The sequence below is a fragment of the Nesoenas mayeri genome (assembly GCF_963082525.1).
Source record: "Nesoenas mayeri genome assembly, chromosome: 1".
Taxonomy (NCBI): domain Eukaryota; kingdom Metazoa; phylum Chordata; class Aves; order Columbiformes; family Columbidae; genus Nesoenas; species Nesoenas mayeri.
Genome location: NC_137541.1, coordinates 171,719,646 through 171,740,417, shown reverse-complemented (window position 1 = coordinate 171,740,417; position 20,772 = coordinate 171,719,646). Strand labels below are relative to the sequence as shown.

Here is a 20,772-nt window from a genome sequence, read left to right as displayed (position 1 = left end):
TAAAAAGATCAAATGCTATTCTAAAATAGCTATAACGCAAAGGTATTCTGTGTTGAATGTTAAATCTGAATGACTACTAAAGAAAACCACATAAAGCTAAATATAAAGCTCTGCAGACATATGCAAAGTAAAATACAATTCAAAATACCTGTAAATCCTTTCCAATCTATTTTTTAAGAAGATTATGTTCACCTGAATTCTGTTCCCTTGCCCCACCATATTCTCCTACATTTACAACCATCATAAACTGTGTTTCTATATGGGATGCATTTGAAATAGTAAGGAATTGAAGTAGGAGTTTTTTATCAATACCTGCTTTGGGCCTAACCTTCAACTCTAGAATATTTTAATCTCCAATTCATGGGATTCATCCAAATCGCTAATAAAACAGATCAAGTGAAATTACATGAGAAGTATTTGTTGATGAAAAGTGTCAAGTAAGTTTAAAGCTGCAAACAGTCTCCTCTCAAATTCTTACAATCCATCTTGTTTAACAATAAATCGAGCTGCTAAAGCAACTGCCATCTTTACTCAATTCAACTACATTCATGTACATGTTTCTTCTTCATCAGGAACAAACAATTAGTAACAAATGAAAGAGATCATTACATCAAGTGCCCTTTTAGATCACCCCAATTAAAACTTTAGTTTAGCTGTATTTTAATTCTAAGATACCAAATTCTAATTTTCTGCTCTGATTGCTCTTGTTGACTTATCTTTGAAAGATGTACTCTCAGTGCAAAGCCTAGAGATTATTTAGCAAGACGCCAATGTTGGCACCACTTAATGTGTTGATTGGTTGTATTATCAGTAGCAGTTTAAAATAAATTACTATTAAACTATTATTGTCCTTGGCTGACAAAACACAATATTTTGGTGTTCTTTAAATATGAAACAATCATTATGAATAAATATGGAGAATAATGCTAGAGTGTAACACTGTTGTGTGTAATTTTATATTAAGAATTGCTGCAAAGTACGAAGCTGCTAAAAGCATATTACATTTTCTATTGAATTTCTACACCACACTTCCTCCCCCAGCCTTCCTTTTTTTATACTTGCTGCTAACGTAGCTAAGGGTAATACATTACCTATTGCTGCTGATTATGTTTGAAAAATATTAGCTTTTTGGAGCCAAGACCCACTAGGGACTACTTACGAGCTACACAAAATTAAGTTTCATTTTTAGAAGTTAAATCAGTGCACATCAGTAGGCGTCCAATGTGAAAAAAAACCCTGCACTACAGCCAAACTGATGCATATGCAAAAGTGCTGTTGTTGCCAATGACAGCTCTAATGTTAAAATACTGGAAACATTCAATATCTCCCTGTATTCAATGCAGAAGGGGTGAGAAAAACAACTAAAAAGTACAGCATCTAAAAATCATCAGTGCCCCTTGGAACAGGAATAGCAATTTCAGAGTTGCATGAAATTCTATTAATTCTCCCAGTGGATCAGCTGTGAAAGATTATACAAAATACAGTATGTCCAGCTTGTATTTGCTATGGCTAATCCTCTAACCTGATATTAAATCAATATGCTGCCAATGACAATGGGAAATGCAGTGCAACACAGGACATTAACAAAAAGAAAATATTTCCCTTTAGGGAAGGTCAGATGTTATGGAGGCTGGATAACGATAATTGTAGTGAACATGCTCAGGTTCCAGATTTGTTTTTAATACAGTATGGCTCTATCTGGAGCCAGGCTTCAAACATGGCATGCTATTCTTCCCCTCGGTGTTACTGTCAATAATTTCTTTTAATTTCAACATCACATCAAAAATCGACATTTTTCTGCTGGACATTTACAGATCATTCTGATTTAGTTTATTTACTTTAGGGCACTTGTTTTAATATTTTCCACTGATGAATTCTCCCCTCAAAAATGTTAAGTTGATATATGGCTGATGTTTCTTCCTATTCTCCGATGTATCTGAAAACACTATCATGTTAGGGCAGGCTACTGATCCTACAGAAAATAAACATCTATCAAATCTCAACTCAGCCTTAAAGTTAGTATTACCCATCATTCTTTTTTAAAAATGCAAATAATGTGTTTCCTAAATTGAAAGCAGTGGAGGGGAAGGTATATAGAAGCTCTTTCTCTTTCTATCTACATCTACAGTGTGTTCCACCTAAGACAATTTAGTTAGCTATAGTTATATGTGACATCAAAATGCCCTGATGAGCTAGACCAGTGGTCTATGTAGAGGATTATGTCCTGTTTCCAATGATCACCTGCAGTGAGTGAAAAGGGAAAACTAGAAGAACAAGGTATGCACACAGTGAACCTTTCCTAGTAAAACCTCTCAGCTGACAGAGAATTGTAGCTCAGGGGCTTCCTTTTGCAATATCAGCTACTCTTGGTGAAAACACTTTCAAATAACATTGCTTCTCTTTTAGTCAGGAAATTACATATAAATTGCATGCTCTCATTACTAAAACTGTCTAGTGAAAGGCTTGCAAATATATATACATACATATACATTTTTAGTTCACTTCACATATGAATTTTTTAATATTTGCTACTTGTAACTGACTACTGACTTAGTAAGATAAGCAAGGTAGAATAAGACAGTTTGACTATCTCTACAGAGGACTCCAGAAAGATATTTTTGTAATATCTCAGGTTAAGTATCTCCATCACAGGTAAAGGCATACTGCACAAGTATAAATCACATTCTTCCATTAACATTTTCTGTGAAAAATGTAATCTTTCTCTGAATTTCAGCAGAAGATAAATAAAACAACAAGAAGCAAAACTGTGATTTTTACTTTATCCAGTGTTTGCAGTATTTTCCTCTTGTGCATTTAATCATAGATGGTAACAGTGCAGGAGACGCACAGCAATAAAGCCAGTAGTTTGCTTTGTTTTCTTAGGGGAATTTAGTTTGTAATCATGCATTTCTTTTATTAATATCAATGGGATACTTGCAACTTATTTTACATATCTCTTTTAAAATACTTAGCAACAAGACTGCATCAATACAATACCATTTTGACAGAGAAATATCGCTATCAGGGTGCAACTAATTCATCCCTTAGATACTAATGGAAACTCAGCTCAGGGACACTAAAAATTCAGATTCTAAAAGCTTAAAATAATGTTACTATTATCGAAGAATACTGCAGTATCACGAAAGGCTGTGGCTGTAACATACTTTGGCATAATTGGGCCATGAATCAAAAAGGTGAACTTACGAGAGGGATACAGAAACATCTTTAGCCTTCTCACTAGCATCCACACAGCATTTTGCTGTGACCCACCTTCCATCACCCTCCAACCTCCCTGCAGCTGCACACAGGCTGCCAGTATTTAATCTGGAAGAAATCAACAAATCTACATTGGGAAGGAACAGATATATCACTTAATCTAAGCTCTCTGGGGAAATTTATTTTCCCTTCTTTTTAGATGTGCAGATATACGTCTGAATAAGAAAACATGTCCCTGATCTCATTTCTTTATTTTATGTGTGTATTTGCTTAATTGTATTTTGTTACAGTTTATTATTTGCATTTCAGCAGTCCCCAGCAAGAAATAAACATTGTTTTTTCTGAGTACTGTATATTGTTATCACATCCTCTTTAAATATACAAATAATTAAATGATGTATTTGTGTTTCAATAAGTATTTATGGGGAAGTAAGAAAAACATATACATGATATACAGAAGGAAATAAACCTAACTAGCAGCCCCTGGTGACAGTGATGGCAAATAGGCTTGTCTAACATTTGCCTTAAATTACAAATTAGTGATTAGGGGCTATCCATTTAGTATGGATGGAAGACACAGACTCACTTGTGCTTAGTGGCCAGTTTTAAAGGAAGAGTCAGGCTTCTGAGATGGAAGTAGAGTTAGGCCCCAAATTCCATCACCTAAGCTCCTCAGCACCTGCAAGGCTTTCAGCACATTTTATTTTCAAATATCAAAATGTTTAGACATTTTTGCTCACATACCCAAAAGCCCTGCCACCCATGGCAAATTTTAGGGTCCTCTTTGCCGTGACAAAAGGCAAGGTTAAAGCTCCTAGTGCCCATATAGCAGCCTAATCCCGTTCTATTCTAAACCAGGGCAGACTCTACAACTTCTTCTGGAGGCACCCATTATTATGGTGTGTATTATACAGATCCTTCGGATTCTGCACCTCACACAACCGAATACACACATGTGGATCACAGCACAGGTATCTACCATCACATCTGTGCACACTGGTGCAGCTCTTTGCCTATGTGTTCACATGACTATCGTACCCCTAAAACACAGGCAACCTCCAACACTACACGTGGCAGGCTGTGTGTGCACCCCAGTCCCATGACCTAACAAAGATGTACACTTGCATTTCACAAGCAGACATATACCCTTTCTGTGAAAGGACACATCCGCATTTTCACCATGCATGACCCTGGGGAAAAAAAGAACAGCATTTACCAAGACCACTCATCCAGCCCTTGGCTAGACTGCTGCTATTTTCTGTTTCAAAAGCACCTTAGTACAGGCAGCAGGGAACAGACTGTACACCAGATGATCTTTTCTAGAAAGATAGATCTGCTCCACTGCTAGCACACCTGCAACACCAGAATGGTGAAGGATCCACTTTGAATTCACACCTCTGTAACTGAAATGGATGTAAAATCCATCTGGACCAAAGGAGAGCAAACAGGAATTTATCCAGTGACAAGAGTCCTTCTCAGGTAGCACTTTTGCAGTTCTTAGTAAAGTCACAAATGATACTCCAAGCAGTGACCACAGTAAAGAGTTTCCTCTTTCTACAAATCCCATTAATGAGTAACTTTTAGTCCAATACATGTAACTGAGTTCAGAAAGTATCAGCATCACAGTATCTAACTCATTTATGGGCCTGGGGTGGCCCACTCTCATTGCAACAATCACTAAGTATGGAAACCATTTTAAATGGCACTGATTACAGAAACTGCCACTATTGTTCATAGGTTATTGTAATAGACCCTACTGTTGTAAAGAGAATACTTAACTTGTGTAGAAAGTTTTTCTAATGTAGTCCTAATAGAGATTAAATCTATGGGGGTAGCAGGAAATGCCTTGATGGCATATGAAAGGATTCCCAGAGATCTGTGTAAATCATGTAATGCAAGGTGGGGACATACTGAAAAAATCCAAAAGGAATTATGTCACACCTGTTTACCCTGAACTGTGATTTTGCCATGATGTGGAAACTCAAGGTGAGCAGCAGTAGGTAAAAAAGCACAATTGGAAAAGGCATTAAAGTCTCTGGTTTCTTCACAATGTTACATTTTATTTTAGCTCTTCACCCCAGAGAAGATTAGAGGTTTTCTATTTAAAAGAAATTTTAAAAAAGCTATGACTAAATTTCACATTCACATTTTCTGTAAAACAAAACTGAATGAATTCTTGGCAAATTAATCCTGGTCATTTATCCTGAAGTAGTGCACCACTCTCATATTCAATCATAAGATTAGCTAACCTGTTGATGCTGAATGCTTTGCTCATTAGGTTGCTGTCTAGAGACATTGAGTGCACACTTTTGTCAAAAAAATTACTAAGAACTTTCCTGTACATGCATGCACGGCTAAAACATTACATATCTTGCTAACAGTATTTTTTCCTTTAGAAAAAATTAATTCTTTTCAAATTGTAGCAGATTGGTCAAAAGAATGTTAACTGTTGCTAAATTACTTTGGTTTATTATTTAAATATTTAAGATCCTAAGTCTCGGAACCACAAAAGCAATCACAAATATGTTCTTTCAGATTAGGCAGATAAAGCAATACTTAATTCTTAAACAGCAGTATTTTTTCATTATTAGATCTCACACTAACCAATGAATGGATAATATATAATACACTTTTCATAAAACAAGTCTGAAGTGCCATAAACTTTGATGAGATTCCTTAAGAAAGTAAAGTGAGCAGGATTTGGCCTTATTCAGTTATAGCCTATTCTGAATAGAATGCAACGCATCTTATGCATTTGCAGGAATGAGCAGGCAAAAATATTGCGACAAATACATCAGATGCTAGTAGCCACAAAGATGAGGCTTATCTGGAATGAGAACAACATGGCTGCATTATTTTGCTTCTGCAAACAAGATCCAATCCTATTGTTGCAAAAGTTGCATCTGGGGAACACATGATCACTGAATTTGTGCACAAAAAATTTCATTCTAATGGGAAACACTAACATCTTGGATTCAAGCTACATGCTAGTGTATACCTTAAATAATATTTGAATCAGGCCGTATTGTACACACAATAGACATAGTGACTACCGAATAGGAAATCTGCAGAAAATTTGGTAATACCCTTTGAAGTCTATTCTTTGAAGAAAGTTATTTAAGTGAAATGAGCTTACTTATGAAAGACGTGCTTTTTGTGAATGCTTTTATGGGAGACACATTTCAAATAGCTTTAAATATCGTTTCCACCTTGGCACTCCAGCAATTTAAAATAACTATTTATTAAAGAAATGTTTCTCTGCTTAGTAAATGAGATAAAGTTAAACAGTAAGATACATTTCATTAGCCTGTAATAAAAAGAGCATTTAAGACAAATGTTGTTAAACACACCAATGTAATTTTCATCGAATTCTTTGATGTGGCTTAATATACAATGTGTATATTTATGTACTATATCTGACAGTTTCTCAATTCATTTGTTTGCTGTGGTTCCTTTAAAGCCTAAATTACTAGAAAGTTTCAGTAAATTAGTTGATCCAAATAATCTTATGAACTGATTAAGCTAGAATGGTTGTATTAATTTAGACAAATCTGCAACTGGCTCCTCTCCATCCCTTTAAGCTGATCTACAGAAAGGCCTACCTGGATGTTAGTCAGAAGGGTCTCTATGGAGGACAATCCATCAGGGAATAGAAAAGGAGATGGAAAACCCGGAGGTAGTGGTTGCCCATGCCCAGTTAGAGAAAGTTTGTCAAGGCTGTCTCTTGCGGTTGGTGTGGAGAGCGGGGTCTCATCTGTATGTGATTGAAACAAAAATATAGAACAAGTTACGCTTGTCTGTTTTTATTAGACCTCAGTAATGGCTTCCCTAGTGGTTTCCAGAACATTTATTGCAAATTGGTTCCTGCTATCAGGAGAAAATGCTTTCTGCTGAATTTTCTTTAATGAAAAAGCTGTGGAGATACAACAAGATAACATTAATGAGTAACTTTATAAGCCTTTTAAATGCAGTCTCTAATGAGACTGAGTTTACAGTGCCATAGAATCTTTTTAAAACAAATATTATCTCACATATACTTGTGATAATATATTCAGGCTGACTTTATGGGCACCTTCCCAATTATCTCATTTTAGTTTGTGTTCTATTTGGATTGACAATAGAATATTTTCTAGCATGGCATATATTTTGTATACGAGAAGTATTTGAAAACAAGGCTTCCCATACAATTAACCCTTCCCGCTCTTAATGGTTTCACTTACAGCTCAAAAGATTCTGCAACACCAAGAAAAACTACAGTTCCTCAATGCATTTTTAATCAAGAAAGTACACCTGATTCCCAGAATTGAAACATGCTCTGAACAATACATGAAATTAGCAGCATGGTTACAATCACTGGCCTAATTTTTTTAAGCACGGACATCTTCCAACAATTAGTGCTAAACTCCTTAGTGGGATCTCTGTAACAATCAGATCTGATCAGTTCTGACATCACCACGGGAAAAAAAACTCCCTCAGCTTGAAGACTTCTAAGATTAAAGTTTCACAGATAATCTGTGAACAGATTAGAAAGTGCAAGGAAAAAAATTAGAAACTTCAATACCCTCTTTTTTTTTTTTTTTTACTTCTTGAAATATTTTTAGACTACTGTTGATATGATAGAGAAATTTAGGTCAATTTCTTTGCATCAGATGTTAATCTGAATTCTTCAAAAGGAAAACTATCTATACATATATATAGATATATATATCTATACATACTCTTCTTACCAAGGGCTCAGCCATTAGCTGACACATATTGATGTATCTCAATAAAATACAAGGACATCAGAATGTACTCTTGGTATTATGCAGATGTCTGTACAGCTATTTGACTACAAAAAAGTTTGTCGGACTTGCTCTTTTGCATTTGGGCTTTGGTCATTATGAGACACATATGTTTTGGGGTATTTTAGCTTCTCTTTCTTTCTGCACTTTACGTAATTATCATTTCAATAACAGTTATATTTATTTATTCTATCATGCACATTAGAAATTATATTGTAAGAAAGCTCTGCTCCTAGTTGCCTAAAAAGAGCTCTCTTTGACTGGATTACAGTATTTTCCAAAGTGAACATATTCTAGGACCAGGAAAATTGAAATCTGCTGCAACAAAGCGTTAGAGTGTAAGCTTTGATGACCCTGGGACCAGAAAACCACGGCTCCGAGTCCCAGTTCGTTCCAGCAGTTCCCATCCACCGTCATTCCAGAAGGAAGTGACCTCCAGCCAACATGTGCAGATTTCTTGCCCCATCTCCTCACCAGCTCTGTTACACTGGCCAGTACTTACAGTGCAAAAGTAAAAGCTTCACCCACTATGTCCCCACACAGAAACACCCAAACAGGCATTTGGACATCTGCTTCTGGGCTGCTCCAACTTGGCTCTTTCTACAGCCACTGGAGAGAAGCAGACACCAGCTTAAGGCACTAACCCACCTGAACTATCACAAGCATCTACTGCAGGAGGAGACAAATCTTTCTCTGAAGTGTCTGCTGAGTGTAAGATAAGCCTACACTGACAAGCTCAGGTGGAAAGATCTGCTTTTGGAGAGATCAGTCCTACCATGGAAGCTGTTCTTCCTACTTCAGTGCAGCTCAGGCTGAGAATAGCCTACACAAGGAGTAAGACATACATGTCCCCTATTTTTCACAATCTGTGCTCCCATTACAGCTTTCTCATAAAGTCATAATTCAAAAGCTAACCAAGATAAGCTTTCTGAAATGAACTGATGCTGACCAAGGAAAGGTTCAGCCCATTCAGAACCATAAAAGATTTTTTCAGCTGTATTTAAGTTTCTCAGTCACATCACAAAATGCTGAGAAAAACTGGCTGTAGATCACGGAACCATTTCCTACCTAGCTTACCGAGATTCAAAGCAGGCTCTGAAAAGTGTACTCTGTGGATGTATCCTCTGTCCTCATGCTAACTCACAGCAACATGGATATCTGTGTAGTCATTTTGCAGTAACATACTAACATTTAGCCCTAAATATGAATTGTTTTTCTTCCCAACTCTTAAAGCACTACAGAAATATTCACCACTTCATTAGGAAAAATACATTATGTATTCCTGGGTATTGCAAACTAGCTTATTGTTCTCAGATCATCCTGTTAGCTCATCTTCTCAAATCCTATTCCAGTGTGAAAAATCATTACCAAATGTTGTTTTTTTTTTCCAAACTGCCGTCAGAATTTTTTATGCTTTCATTAATCAGAAGAAACAACCCAAAACTTAAACAAAACTGGTTAGACAAGACACTGATAAACATTACGCAATATTATTGCATAGCTTAAAACATTACTTCCCTCTGTTGCAAATACAGTTTCCCAAATAATTCCTACACAACGTTAAAAAAACCCCACACATTACAAAACCTCTTATTTGTTACATCACTGAGCTTTTTGGCAAAAGACTTCTTTAGTGGTTCCAGCAAAGGTATCGGTCTTGCATGGTGTAGCAAGAAAGAGTCTAATCATTAGTACGCATGGTGGATTTGATTCACATAAATGAGAAAGTAAACTACAAGAACCATCATTTCCCTCTATGTATGTCAGAGAAATGGAGCAATGACCTGTCATACCTTCTGAGACAACTTAGAATCTTACTAGTATTTTAGGTCTCAATTTGTCAAAACATTTTAAAACAAGCTAGATAAAACTGACCCACTTAAAACTCCATAGGCCTTAATTCACTTAAAAACTATGCTGTTCCAAGCAATTGTTGAGATACAGAAAGCTCCTAACACAGGTCTTGTTATAGAACTTAAGCAAGGGATGATTTTTTACTGTATTAGTGTTTTAAAATTAAAATGTATGTTAAGTTTGATGTACTTTGCGCATGTTTGAAACATGGTGTGAAATTCGTGAAGATTTTCCTAACAATGTGTGACGTGGTTGTGCAATATGCAAAATAACTCAAAACAGGTTAAAGTTATGCAGAATGGTATGAACTCAAAATAACATCCAAACTCTCATGTTTTAATAAGTAACAGAAATAAATTTACACTGAAGGGTAAGACTAGAGGGTTGAACTTACTATGAACTTATTTTAATGAAACGTCAGTTCAGGAAAAAAAAAGTCAGACTAATGTGACTTTGTTTTCTTGGTGTCCTATGTGAAATAAACTTTGAGTGTGAGTAGGTTTGAAACAGAGAAAATGTACATATTATACACAGGAAGCATGGATATTTGTGGATGTGTGATAAGCAATGACTGAGGGAATCTTGGAAAAATGCATTTTTAAGAAAAACCACACTGTAAACACAGCCAATTAAAACATAATCACATATCTTAGTAGCAAAACAATATGACTGCCTGCAATTAAGATACTTTAAAATCTCCCATCCCTGCAGGAGTCCTCTTTTCGCAATACGATGATATATATATTTGTTTCCAAATTATCATTAACCTAATATCTTTTAAACTCTTGCAAAGGAACCACCAACATTCCTCTTAACCTACTAGCAGAGCAACACTGAAAAAAAAAATAAGAGCCCTTGCTGGGAAACAGAGATTTGGCATTTTCAGTCTGAACGCATCAAAAGAAGCATTTGAAGACAAGTCAGGGCAAGAGGGGAAAAAGGGTCAATCTACCACTCTATTGTTGGAGTTGGGAGCACAACAGTGCAAAGAAAAGCGAAGGGAAAAAAAGAAAGAACAAGGCAGAACAAAGAAGTGTCCGGGCCTGCTTTGGTTTGTGCTGGGAACTGAGATGTTATAAATTAACAAATAAACAAGGATAGGACAAGTCTTACCCAAGCCTCTACAGGATCTGAGCAGAGATGAATATGTGCCTTGACATATGAACTAAATCACCATAATAGTCAAGTCTCGATGCGACACGTATCTTTAAAACATCCAATCCATCCATTGTTCCTCCATTTCCAAAATTCACCTGGTTTTGTTCGAACCAGATTTTATCTGTGAACAGCAGCTGGTTTGAGCCAAATACAATGAACATTTTTCACTGTATTTGGTTTGTTGCCATTCTATTTTATTCTTTCACCAGATAACATGGAAACAGACATCCTGGATGCTGTGACAGCTATTTAAACAATAATAGATGAATAGAGGTAGCCATTCTCTTGTCTTTGTTCCTAAAAGCGAGTAGGATAAGTTCAGACTGGTCACCAATCAAACTGGAGAATATTGATATTGCCAGGATTTGAAAGCAAGTGATAATAGCTGGCTCCAAAAAATACTATACAGATTACTGCCTTTCTGTAACCATTTAATTTTTTTTGTAATGCATCTTGATGCTTTTTTGTTCTCTGTAAAATATTTCACATGTATTTGTTCCTAAAACAGGCTCATTCTTACCATTTGAATGATGAAAGAGAATCCTGTTTTCATTCTTTACGATCATAAATCTGGTGCATACATTTTTGTGGAAACAATCTAGTCCATTTGGCTTAATACAATTTTGGTTGATGTTGTCAAACAGCCTGTAGTACAAAGTTTTGTATTTCACCTACCTCAGAGTTAGATGTTTCAGGTGAGAGAAGCTCTTCTATTTTAATTTGCCTGCAACTGTTGGTTTATATTAAGACAAAAGAACAGAGTGTTCCATGTGCTGAATTGAAATGTTTACCAATTTCATGGAGATTAAAAAAAAAAAAAAAGTAAAAAAAAATCCTCTTGCTGAATTCCCATATCATTTGGCTGATTTATAGATTTGGTCATTCAGGATTCACCCTGCACATAACCAGGCGTAATGCCACATGACTGTGAACTGTAAAAGGAATGCACTAAAACTAACTCTTACAAAAAACAATTTTTATTTCAATCTACATTTTTGTGGTTTTTTTTTTTTTCTTTTTATGATAAAAACAGTTATCCAGGACTCCCAAATACTCTGAAATTAAAACATTTGCAACTGTGGCAGCTGGAAATAAGGGGAGAATATAAAATGTTCAATGAGACTGACTAGCTGGTGGTTGTTTCTGCAACACTTCAAAGAGGCTGGTGTTCTCAGAGTTACCAGTACCACTGCACATGCCGTCCACCGAGTTCTATTTCTTGGCTTGGTATGTTTGCCTGAGGACCTTGGGAACAGGAACACACCAATAATGAAATATGACTAAAGGATTAAAAGCTTTCATGGAAAGGACCATAGCTAGTAAGAATGTGTTTCTTGGATGTGTATGTTGCACACGGTGGCTGTCTACCTGTTGCAGTCACGTATATTTGTAAAACAGGTTTTACAGAATTCACATATCTGTATATTACTTCTACCATTACAGACTGTTTTTGCGACAAAATATGCACACTTGCACTGGATGTAAAGGACTACACAAGAATAAAAGTACATAAAAATCTAGTTTTATATGTCCACTTCAGGGGTAGGTTTAGATGCACATCAACAGTAAGACTCATCTTACTGACAATTCTAATTCTAGCAACTGAAAATACAATACTCTAAGGTGATACTTGTCCTTTTTGGAAAAGAGAGTTTCAATTAATACATTCCTAGTATATATTTAATAATTTTTAAGAAAACTGCAGTCCCTGCGGGTCATTCTTCACTGCCACATGGGGTCACTGAGCATCCTGTCATTGGAATTGTCTCCATAATGGCAAATGAGCCATTGGGAGAATCACATCGTGAACACAAGATTACAGACTTCTGTTCCTCGCAAGTTCAGTGATATCCCTTCTATGCTGATACCTTGTAAGCCAATTTATCTATAAACATAGAGAAAAAACAAAACAAAACAAAACAAAACAAACAAGAACGTATTGCTGGCTGGAATAGGGGAATAGGGATGTGGGGGTTTGGAAACAGGGACAACTTGACAAGGAGACAGGGACTAATCAAGAAGTCATTGAACACTGAGTTGAGAAAATAGGAAAGAAGGACAGTCAAGGTGGTCAGACATTTTGGAAAGGGCTAATAGGATTGGGATTCAGTGGTGAAGGAGGGAAGAAAGAGTGCCCAGGAGCAAAAAAATTATACTGACTCATCAAGAAATAAACAAAACAGCCAAACTGTGTTTTGGGGTTTTTAACACAGTGTATTTTATGGAAATAATTCTTCCAGTATTTCAAGAACTGTGGTCCAATGCAAATGAAATTTATAGCTGTCAATAGCAAGTATATAAAAGTTTGTTCTTTAAAGGCCATGTGTTTTAGTTTTGTTATGGAATTACTGGTATAACATCACTATAAATGAACTGAAAGAGTTGGCAAAATATATCCAAAAAGCAAAAATGTAATTAGTGGTGATGTTCCAGCTGTGAAGATTTCTTCAGGCTTTTTGGACTAGATCAAGTTGAGTTTATTCTTCATTTTACATGTCCCTAGGAGGGCCTCAGAGTCAATCAGCGCAACTTATCTAATTTTCTCTTTGAATGAAAGGATTATTTTAATAACCTTTATCTTATGTTGCAGCCTATTACTTATTAGGGCTGGGTCAAGCAGTATTTGCTGATTTATTTATTCTAAGGATTTCACAATATTTCAGAATAAATTATCATTCATATTTTTAAACAAATGTATTTTACCACACAAGTGAATCTTAAAATGCCAGCAGTATTTCCACTCTGTGTACTCTGGCATCATAACACATAATGCGCAAAACAAAATTATATGATTTTTCTGTCCCTGTAATAAAAAAAAAAATCTTATTCACTCACAGAATTTTTCACACAATTTTTAAAGTGCATAGAACAATCAGGAATACAAAATAAACGGGATAGTCAGAGATGATTCTGCATATATCTGATAATTATATAGAACAAATATCTTGAACACTTGACAGTAACTTACATTGATTAACCCTAAACAAATATAAATTCCTATAGATAAAATGATGGTCAGAAAGGTACACTAAATATTTTTATTGCTTTTTAAAAAAATGTATTAGTATAAATACAACACAATTTATAGTATTATAATCTCGAGTTCTTAGTTATGAGAACTATATTCATTATTTCTTTTTTCAAGATCCTTATACGCTACTGGCAGGGATAGGTTGCACATTAAAGCCATCTGTGCTTTGGATGCTGAAAAAAGTATAAATGTATTTTACTGGTTCGTGTCAAATGTCCCAATTAGTACTCTGCTAGCTCCACTCCATCAGCCAGGCAATATTGAGAGCTAACAAGAATGTTTCTTGGCTTCGTATGAATTCTATGAGAACTGCTTATATGCCTATGTGTATGTGGAAGGTTGTGTAAATATGTCTCCCTATAGGTTCACAAGAGTCATTCTGAGCTATTTCTAAAATTGTGCTGAAGGGTATGCATAATTATCTATGTAGTAAAGGGAAACATGCTTAGGAAATCAAACCCCACCATTCATGATACTGGCCATTTAATCTCCTTTACTGCACTGGCTACAGAAGCTGGCTCCCTCACCTAGAGAGCCTGTCTGCACATCTTGCTTTCCGAAATGTTTGCAGAATCAAAGATCAAGCCAAGTACTTTGAGTCTGAGCTGAATTCCTGATTAACATCAAACTTTAAATTAGGGACTGGACTTAAAGACTGGATAATTGTTGTACACTAAAACCTGCATTTTCAAAATTACGGATGTAAATATGCACATCTTGACTGATGACAGCAATACACAAGGCAATACATCCACAGTGCACATACTTATTTTCATGCTGCCTGCTCCTCCTTGTACTTTAACTGTCTTTGTATGGTTGCTGCAAAATTAAGGGCGAAACATTATAGAATGTAACAATTACGTTTTGTTAGATTTTATTGGATCATTTCAAGTGCCACATGATTTGGATTAATAATCCTCTGGACATGTTTCACTAAAGTTGAAAAACACCTATTATGTAGGGATTTAAGGTGATTTAAAAAATAAGGAATATCAATAATATTAGCACTTTTGTCATTGTCAGCTGACATAACACCACTCTTTTTTCTGTAAGCATAACAGTAGTGAGAAGGGAATTCTTGATAAGAGCACAGCTGGTAACTTGTAATTCTCTAAAGATGAAGGTTTTATGGTAATACCTGGAACTGCATTGTATTCACACTTTTGCTTGGTCTGTGCTCAGTTAATAGTTCTAGTATTCATTCTCTTCAAGCTAAAAAAACAAAAGAAGTCAATATCTAGCCATGTCACAATGATGGGAGACTAAGCAGCAATGCTCCTGCTGCTTTGTCACATGGCCCATGTTCTTCGTAATCTGCTGAAAGCATGAATCAGATGCCCAAACAGAGAATGAATAGACGATGATGTGTCTGTGCAACCCTCGTCAGCTGCTATTCACTCAGCCACACATAACCTGGCCCACACCCTTGTCCCCAGAGCGCTGGCAAGAGGGCAAGGCCGATCAGGCCTGCTTGGCACCTGGTGTGAAGTGGTGGCACAGAAGTCAATACAATGGTGCTTCACAAATAAATATGTCAGAGAAGCCCAACAGACAAGGCAAAAGAGGTTTAAACACTTCAGATTTTGGTGGCTCATACTCTGTCCCAGCGGAAAAGTCTTAATCTGGCCAGAATTTGTAAAACCGAATCTATCGATTAATACAAATGTTTTGTTTAACTCAACATTCATACTGAATGCTGTCATGTTTCTTCTTAAAGTAACGTAATAAAATTTTAGATAATATGAGGAGAAACTTCTTTATTTGAGAGTGACAGAACACTGGAACAGGCTGCCCGGGGAGGTTGTGGAGTCTCCTTCTCTGGAGACATTCAAAACACACCTGGACACATTCCTGTGTAACCTCATCTAGGTGATCCTGCTCCGGCAGGGGGACTGGACTAGATGGTCTCCAGAGAACCCTTCCAACCCCAACCATTCTGTGATTCTGTGATATTCACTGACAGTTCTTTTTGCAGAACCCAAATACTTTTAAAACATGTATACTTACAAGCACTTCACTCTCCTGTGATACACTATTAATGCCCATGATTTTAATAACTTCTTTAATAAAAAGTATAATATCAAGTACCTCTATTATTCAGTCTGACAATGTATTAATTGGACGACTGAATAAGATGACCAGTCTAAAAATGCATAGCAAACCAGAAACAAACTAAGAAAACCTGCTCCTAAGCTTTTTCCATGACCAAATTCCTACCACAAAAGTACTAGTGCCTCACTCTTAGAGGCAAAAATGCCGATAAAATAAAAGAAATAAAAAATGGTCAGATCAACCCATCCAACACAATTATATGGGGATATTCGGTAACAGGTTCAGGAATTCTACAAACCAGGGCAAGAAACTGTGCTTTGAAAGAAAGTACCAGGGGGACTGTGTTGGTCAAGTCCTGCAGTCATGTTTCCTAGAGGTTAAGATAACAGGTATTTTATCATCAATAGTTCAATAACGTCTACTCTTTGCTTAAGTACCCAAATGGCAATACACAATTTTTACAGAAATACGTGATCTAGTAACTGCAAGATCTTAACTCTTCTCATAGCTACTACAGGAATTGTTACTAAAACCAAAAGAATGTGAAGAATTCCATTTTGGCAAAGTCTCATCCAGAAAGGTACAAAATGAATGAGCTGTTTTAGTGTCATGAAGCAGTATAGCATGGAGGCTTCCTTAGTTTTGGGGCTAAAAAAAACACATTTGCATAGAGACTACCAATTATATTTAACTAATTTCTAAATTATTTTACAAGATTTTTTTAAACAAGTATAATAAACAACCTTAATGTGTTTATCTATGGAATGGGTCCAGTAGTCAGATGTAAATGCTGTAGACAATAATTGATGTACACATTTTGGATTATATGGTTATGATATCCTAATAGAAATTTGGCTGTCTGCCTATGGGAGTTCAATATGAGTTTCATAGTTTATAGCATCAGAAACAGTCCTTTACAATATTATAGCCACATTTCTCAACCCATTGCCTATAGATTATATCCTAATATCTGATTTTCACAGAAATCCATAATAATAAACAAACCAAAATCCCTAAACCCCAGAGTGCTCAGAAACAAAATTCAGAATGAAAAGGCAAGCATTTTTACATCTGATATGATTCCTCTTGCAATTCATTCATCAAACATCTGCAACAAGCTGCCAGAATGAGTCCATTAGTGAGATTTCTATGGCATTCACTAGCTTGATGCTCACTGATAGAATAATGTAGAAGTTTTACCTCTAATGTTTTCTGCTCCATTTGAGGCAACCACTTTAAAGTGAGCTTGCTCTTACTGCTTTTATTGTTGAAAATACAGCCACGATCTGGCCTGCATTTATCTTCATGTCTTGGAATATATAATTTATGCTAATATATCAGAATACGTATTACAAAAGACCAAAATAATATCCTTTATTTATTTGTACATTATGGCTCACGTTCAGCACTGATTTAAGACGATGAAAATAGTTTGGAGTCATCACGTAACCTTGATTGGTTTGGTTTCCATTAAACACAGAAAACTAAGGCACCTTACACAGCAAAGATGCCATATACTTGCTGGTAAATTAAAATCTTTCCCAGGATCCAGTTTAAAACCTTCATGCAACTCAGATATTTCATTCAGCGTTATATTATAATATCAAGGAAATATGCATTGTAACTCCACTACAGGGACAGACCTTTTTACTCATTGTTTTACATCGCAGTTTCTGTAAGTGTTTCAATGTTTATGCCAATAACCTCATTGAAAAAGTATTTATTTCATTTTTGAAGCAATTATAAATGCTATGTAATATAAGCAAAATACTAATTCTGAGTGGTTCAAATGGTCTCTACAACTTTAGGATTATTTATGTATATGATAACTGAACGCAAACAAGAATCATAACAGAATCAGGAAACATAAACAGGAATCAAAAGATCTTTACCACGATGATACTATGAAAACAGTTCCTGCTCAAACAAACTGGAACAAATTGCACAAGCTTTGTTATCTTAACCTGATGAGCTCATTACATATTTAAGGATAACACTTCTATTCAGTATCCTGATAGCAGGTTGGCTTTTGGCCCAGATAGTAAAAGAGCAAGAGTTGCATCAGGAGATGACCACAATGCACAGCTTTGTGAACTGCTGTACCCAGAAGATTGACATGAACAGGTCATGGCAACTTCAGTGATATCTTTTTTCAGTTTTTGATAATAAATCAGTGATACTGATGAAGACCGCTCTTCTACCAAACTTTATTACAATTAAACAACTTCAAAAACTAACATCTAAATTCTTTAGTTATTATTTTCAGAATAACTTTGTTTTCTCTTTGTCCTAGCTCTTCTATAACTCAGTATATTCTACTGCTCCTTACAATCTTTTTCTTCTCTAACATTTCGCTCAGTAACACTTACTGTTTCTAAGGTTTTTTTGTTTCATGAGTTTCTTCTTCCAAGATATGAAGAAATTAGTCTGCTTGTTGAAATTTCAAGTCTAACTAAAGACCAGAGGAGAAAAAAATACAGGTAGAGAAAAGGAAAAGATTGTGACAGAAATGTGAAGGGACGAATCAGCTTAAATAATCTCCCTATCTGCAAAAGAAAACAGATCTTGACTTCTTTTCTGCTTCTTCATTTTTACAAGTAAAATTGCAAGAACAAGATCTAAATCATTATGAAAACAGATAAAAAAGTGGAAAATAAGGTCTCCAAAATAAATCTTTAGTTTATGCTTCATTTTCCCATATTTTGGTATAATCATAATTGGAGTGGTCCTGACCTGACTCTTTTTTTTATTTTTTTTTTTTTTTCGTATAAATAGTTCAAGTCAGTATAGTTGTATTGACATGGGAATGTGCAGGAAGGTTCAACATTAGGTCCAGTGGTTTGAAATACAATATAATGAACATTTTACCATGCTACTGTGGTCTATAAAAGACACCACTATGTAGCACCACACCATTTTCAGTGTGGAAAGTAAATGAAGATTTGTTGAATACAAAAGCAATAGACATCTTAGGGATCAAAACAGAAGAGCTTCAGCTGTCACAGATCTTTTCAGTTTCATAGAGGAAATAAGGTTGAGTCAGTGATCAAATCCTACGCCTAATCTCAATTCCCCAAAAGATTAGGAGTACAGCGGCCATTTTTAAGTCCAGGACTTGCCTCACAACTCTTAAACAAAGCGTTAATTTTCTCTTTTGGGTTAAGAACAGGAGGAAAAAAAAACAATGAGATCACATTTGGAGAAACTTTGCTTTAACCCTATCGCTATTTTTGGCTGTTCTGTCTTTGTACAGCATTAAGGGTGGTTTGTACAGTCCCATTATACAGCAGATGTTAAATGCAAAGTAAAATAGTTGGTTGTAAATGATTGATGATCCTCTTTACTATTTCAAAATAAGCCTTGATTATTTATATAGTTTTGGACACTGCTTGAAAGCATCATATTAAACTTAAACAATTGATCCATTTTTCAATGGCTTTTGTGTGTAATGTATAATGTATGTTTTTACATTCTTCTGTGTAAAAGGCCCTGGTGTATGAGAAATGTTTAGAGTTTTGAGTGCTCCACCCAGTCCATATGGTAGGTTTGCTCTGTGTGCAAGACCTACCTTTTTCCACCAGGTCCATATGGCAGGCTTAAGCCAGCCAGGGCCTTCTATCCTCCACAGGGGCCATATGGCAAAGAGAGCTCGGTGAACACTCATCTACCTTGTGTTAAAATTTTACATGTCTCTAGCATATACACACACATACAGACATGTATGCAGTGATCTGATTGCGTACAACAGACTTAGCTCCTGAAAATACTTTAGCCACATAATCAATACACCTATGACAGTCCGAGAGGTAGGTTCTGTTTTTTCTGTTTTATTAAAAAAAATGAAAACTCAAATGAGTAATTTATCAAATTATTTGATAAACTCATCTGATGGTTTTAAACATTTTGACAGAGTATTATTTAATTTTGCTAGCAAACTGGTAGACGTGATTATAGAGGAGAGTTCACTTTAGTTTTTAATATTACCTTACAGGAAGAGAACCAAATCCCTTGAATACACCCACTACCAAAGTGTGCACACTATAGACAGTGAAAATATTTGTTTAAAGATTCACCTCTGTGCTGCCCTACTAATAGCACATTTTGAGCAGTTTACTGCTTTCCTACTATATTTAAACAAAGTGGCAATAAACCAGAGAAACAATAATTCAATATAGACAGTAAACTATATGCGGAGAGAGAACTATTTACAAGTCACAATGTAAATAAGTTGCTATTTCCGGCAGACACAATACTTCTACCCTTACTACTGGAGTAAAAGGAAGAGAGTATGATCTGGGAGCCATAGTTTCTTCCTTCTACTGACTATATATTTCCTGTACTGTTAGAACTACAATGTGACTAAAACAGTTGCACGAGGTTGGATGATTAAGGACATGGATTTAAAACTACCTGAAAAAAAAAAGAAGGAGACTTTAAATTGTAATCCATATTTTCAAAGTAATTACTCTAAAATTGATACATTGTTACAGTGTTTACAACTCAATCCAAAGCTCTGCTGTAATTCTGAAGTAATTTAGGAACCCTCAGCATCTTATTTATACAGGAAAGATGGTAGCAATTTGTAACATGTTTATGAAAGCTTTATTGCACCTACAAGCTGATTTAAGAAATGGAACAATATTCCACAGTAGTAGAAACTTTACAAACAACATTTAC

The 20,772-nt window shown here is 35.6% G+C and overlaps 1 protein-coding gene across 4 annotated transcripts in view; it reads right to left on the bottom strand.

Moving 5' to 3' along the window:
- Window positions 1-20,772, bottom strand: part of DACH1 (dachshund family transcription factor 1) — a gene marked incomplete at both ends in the record, with an annotated part of 361,904 nt that overhangs the window by 41,449 nt on the left and 299,683 nt on the right. For all 4 annotated transcript variants that reach the window (XM_080362842.1, XM_080362843.1, XM_080362844.1 and 1 more), the window contains one exon: window positions 6,819-6,970. In XM_080362842.1, coding sequence (XP_080218968.1) covers window positions 6,819-6,970 — 152 coding nt within the window. The remainder of the gene's footprint in view (window positions 1-6,818; window positions 6,971-20,772) is intronic.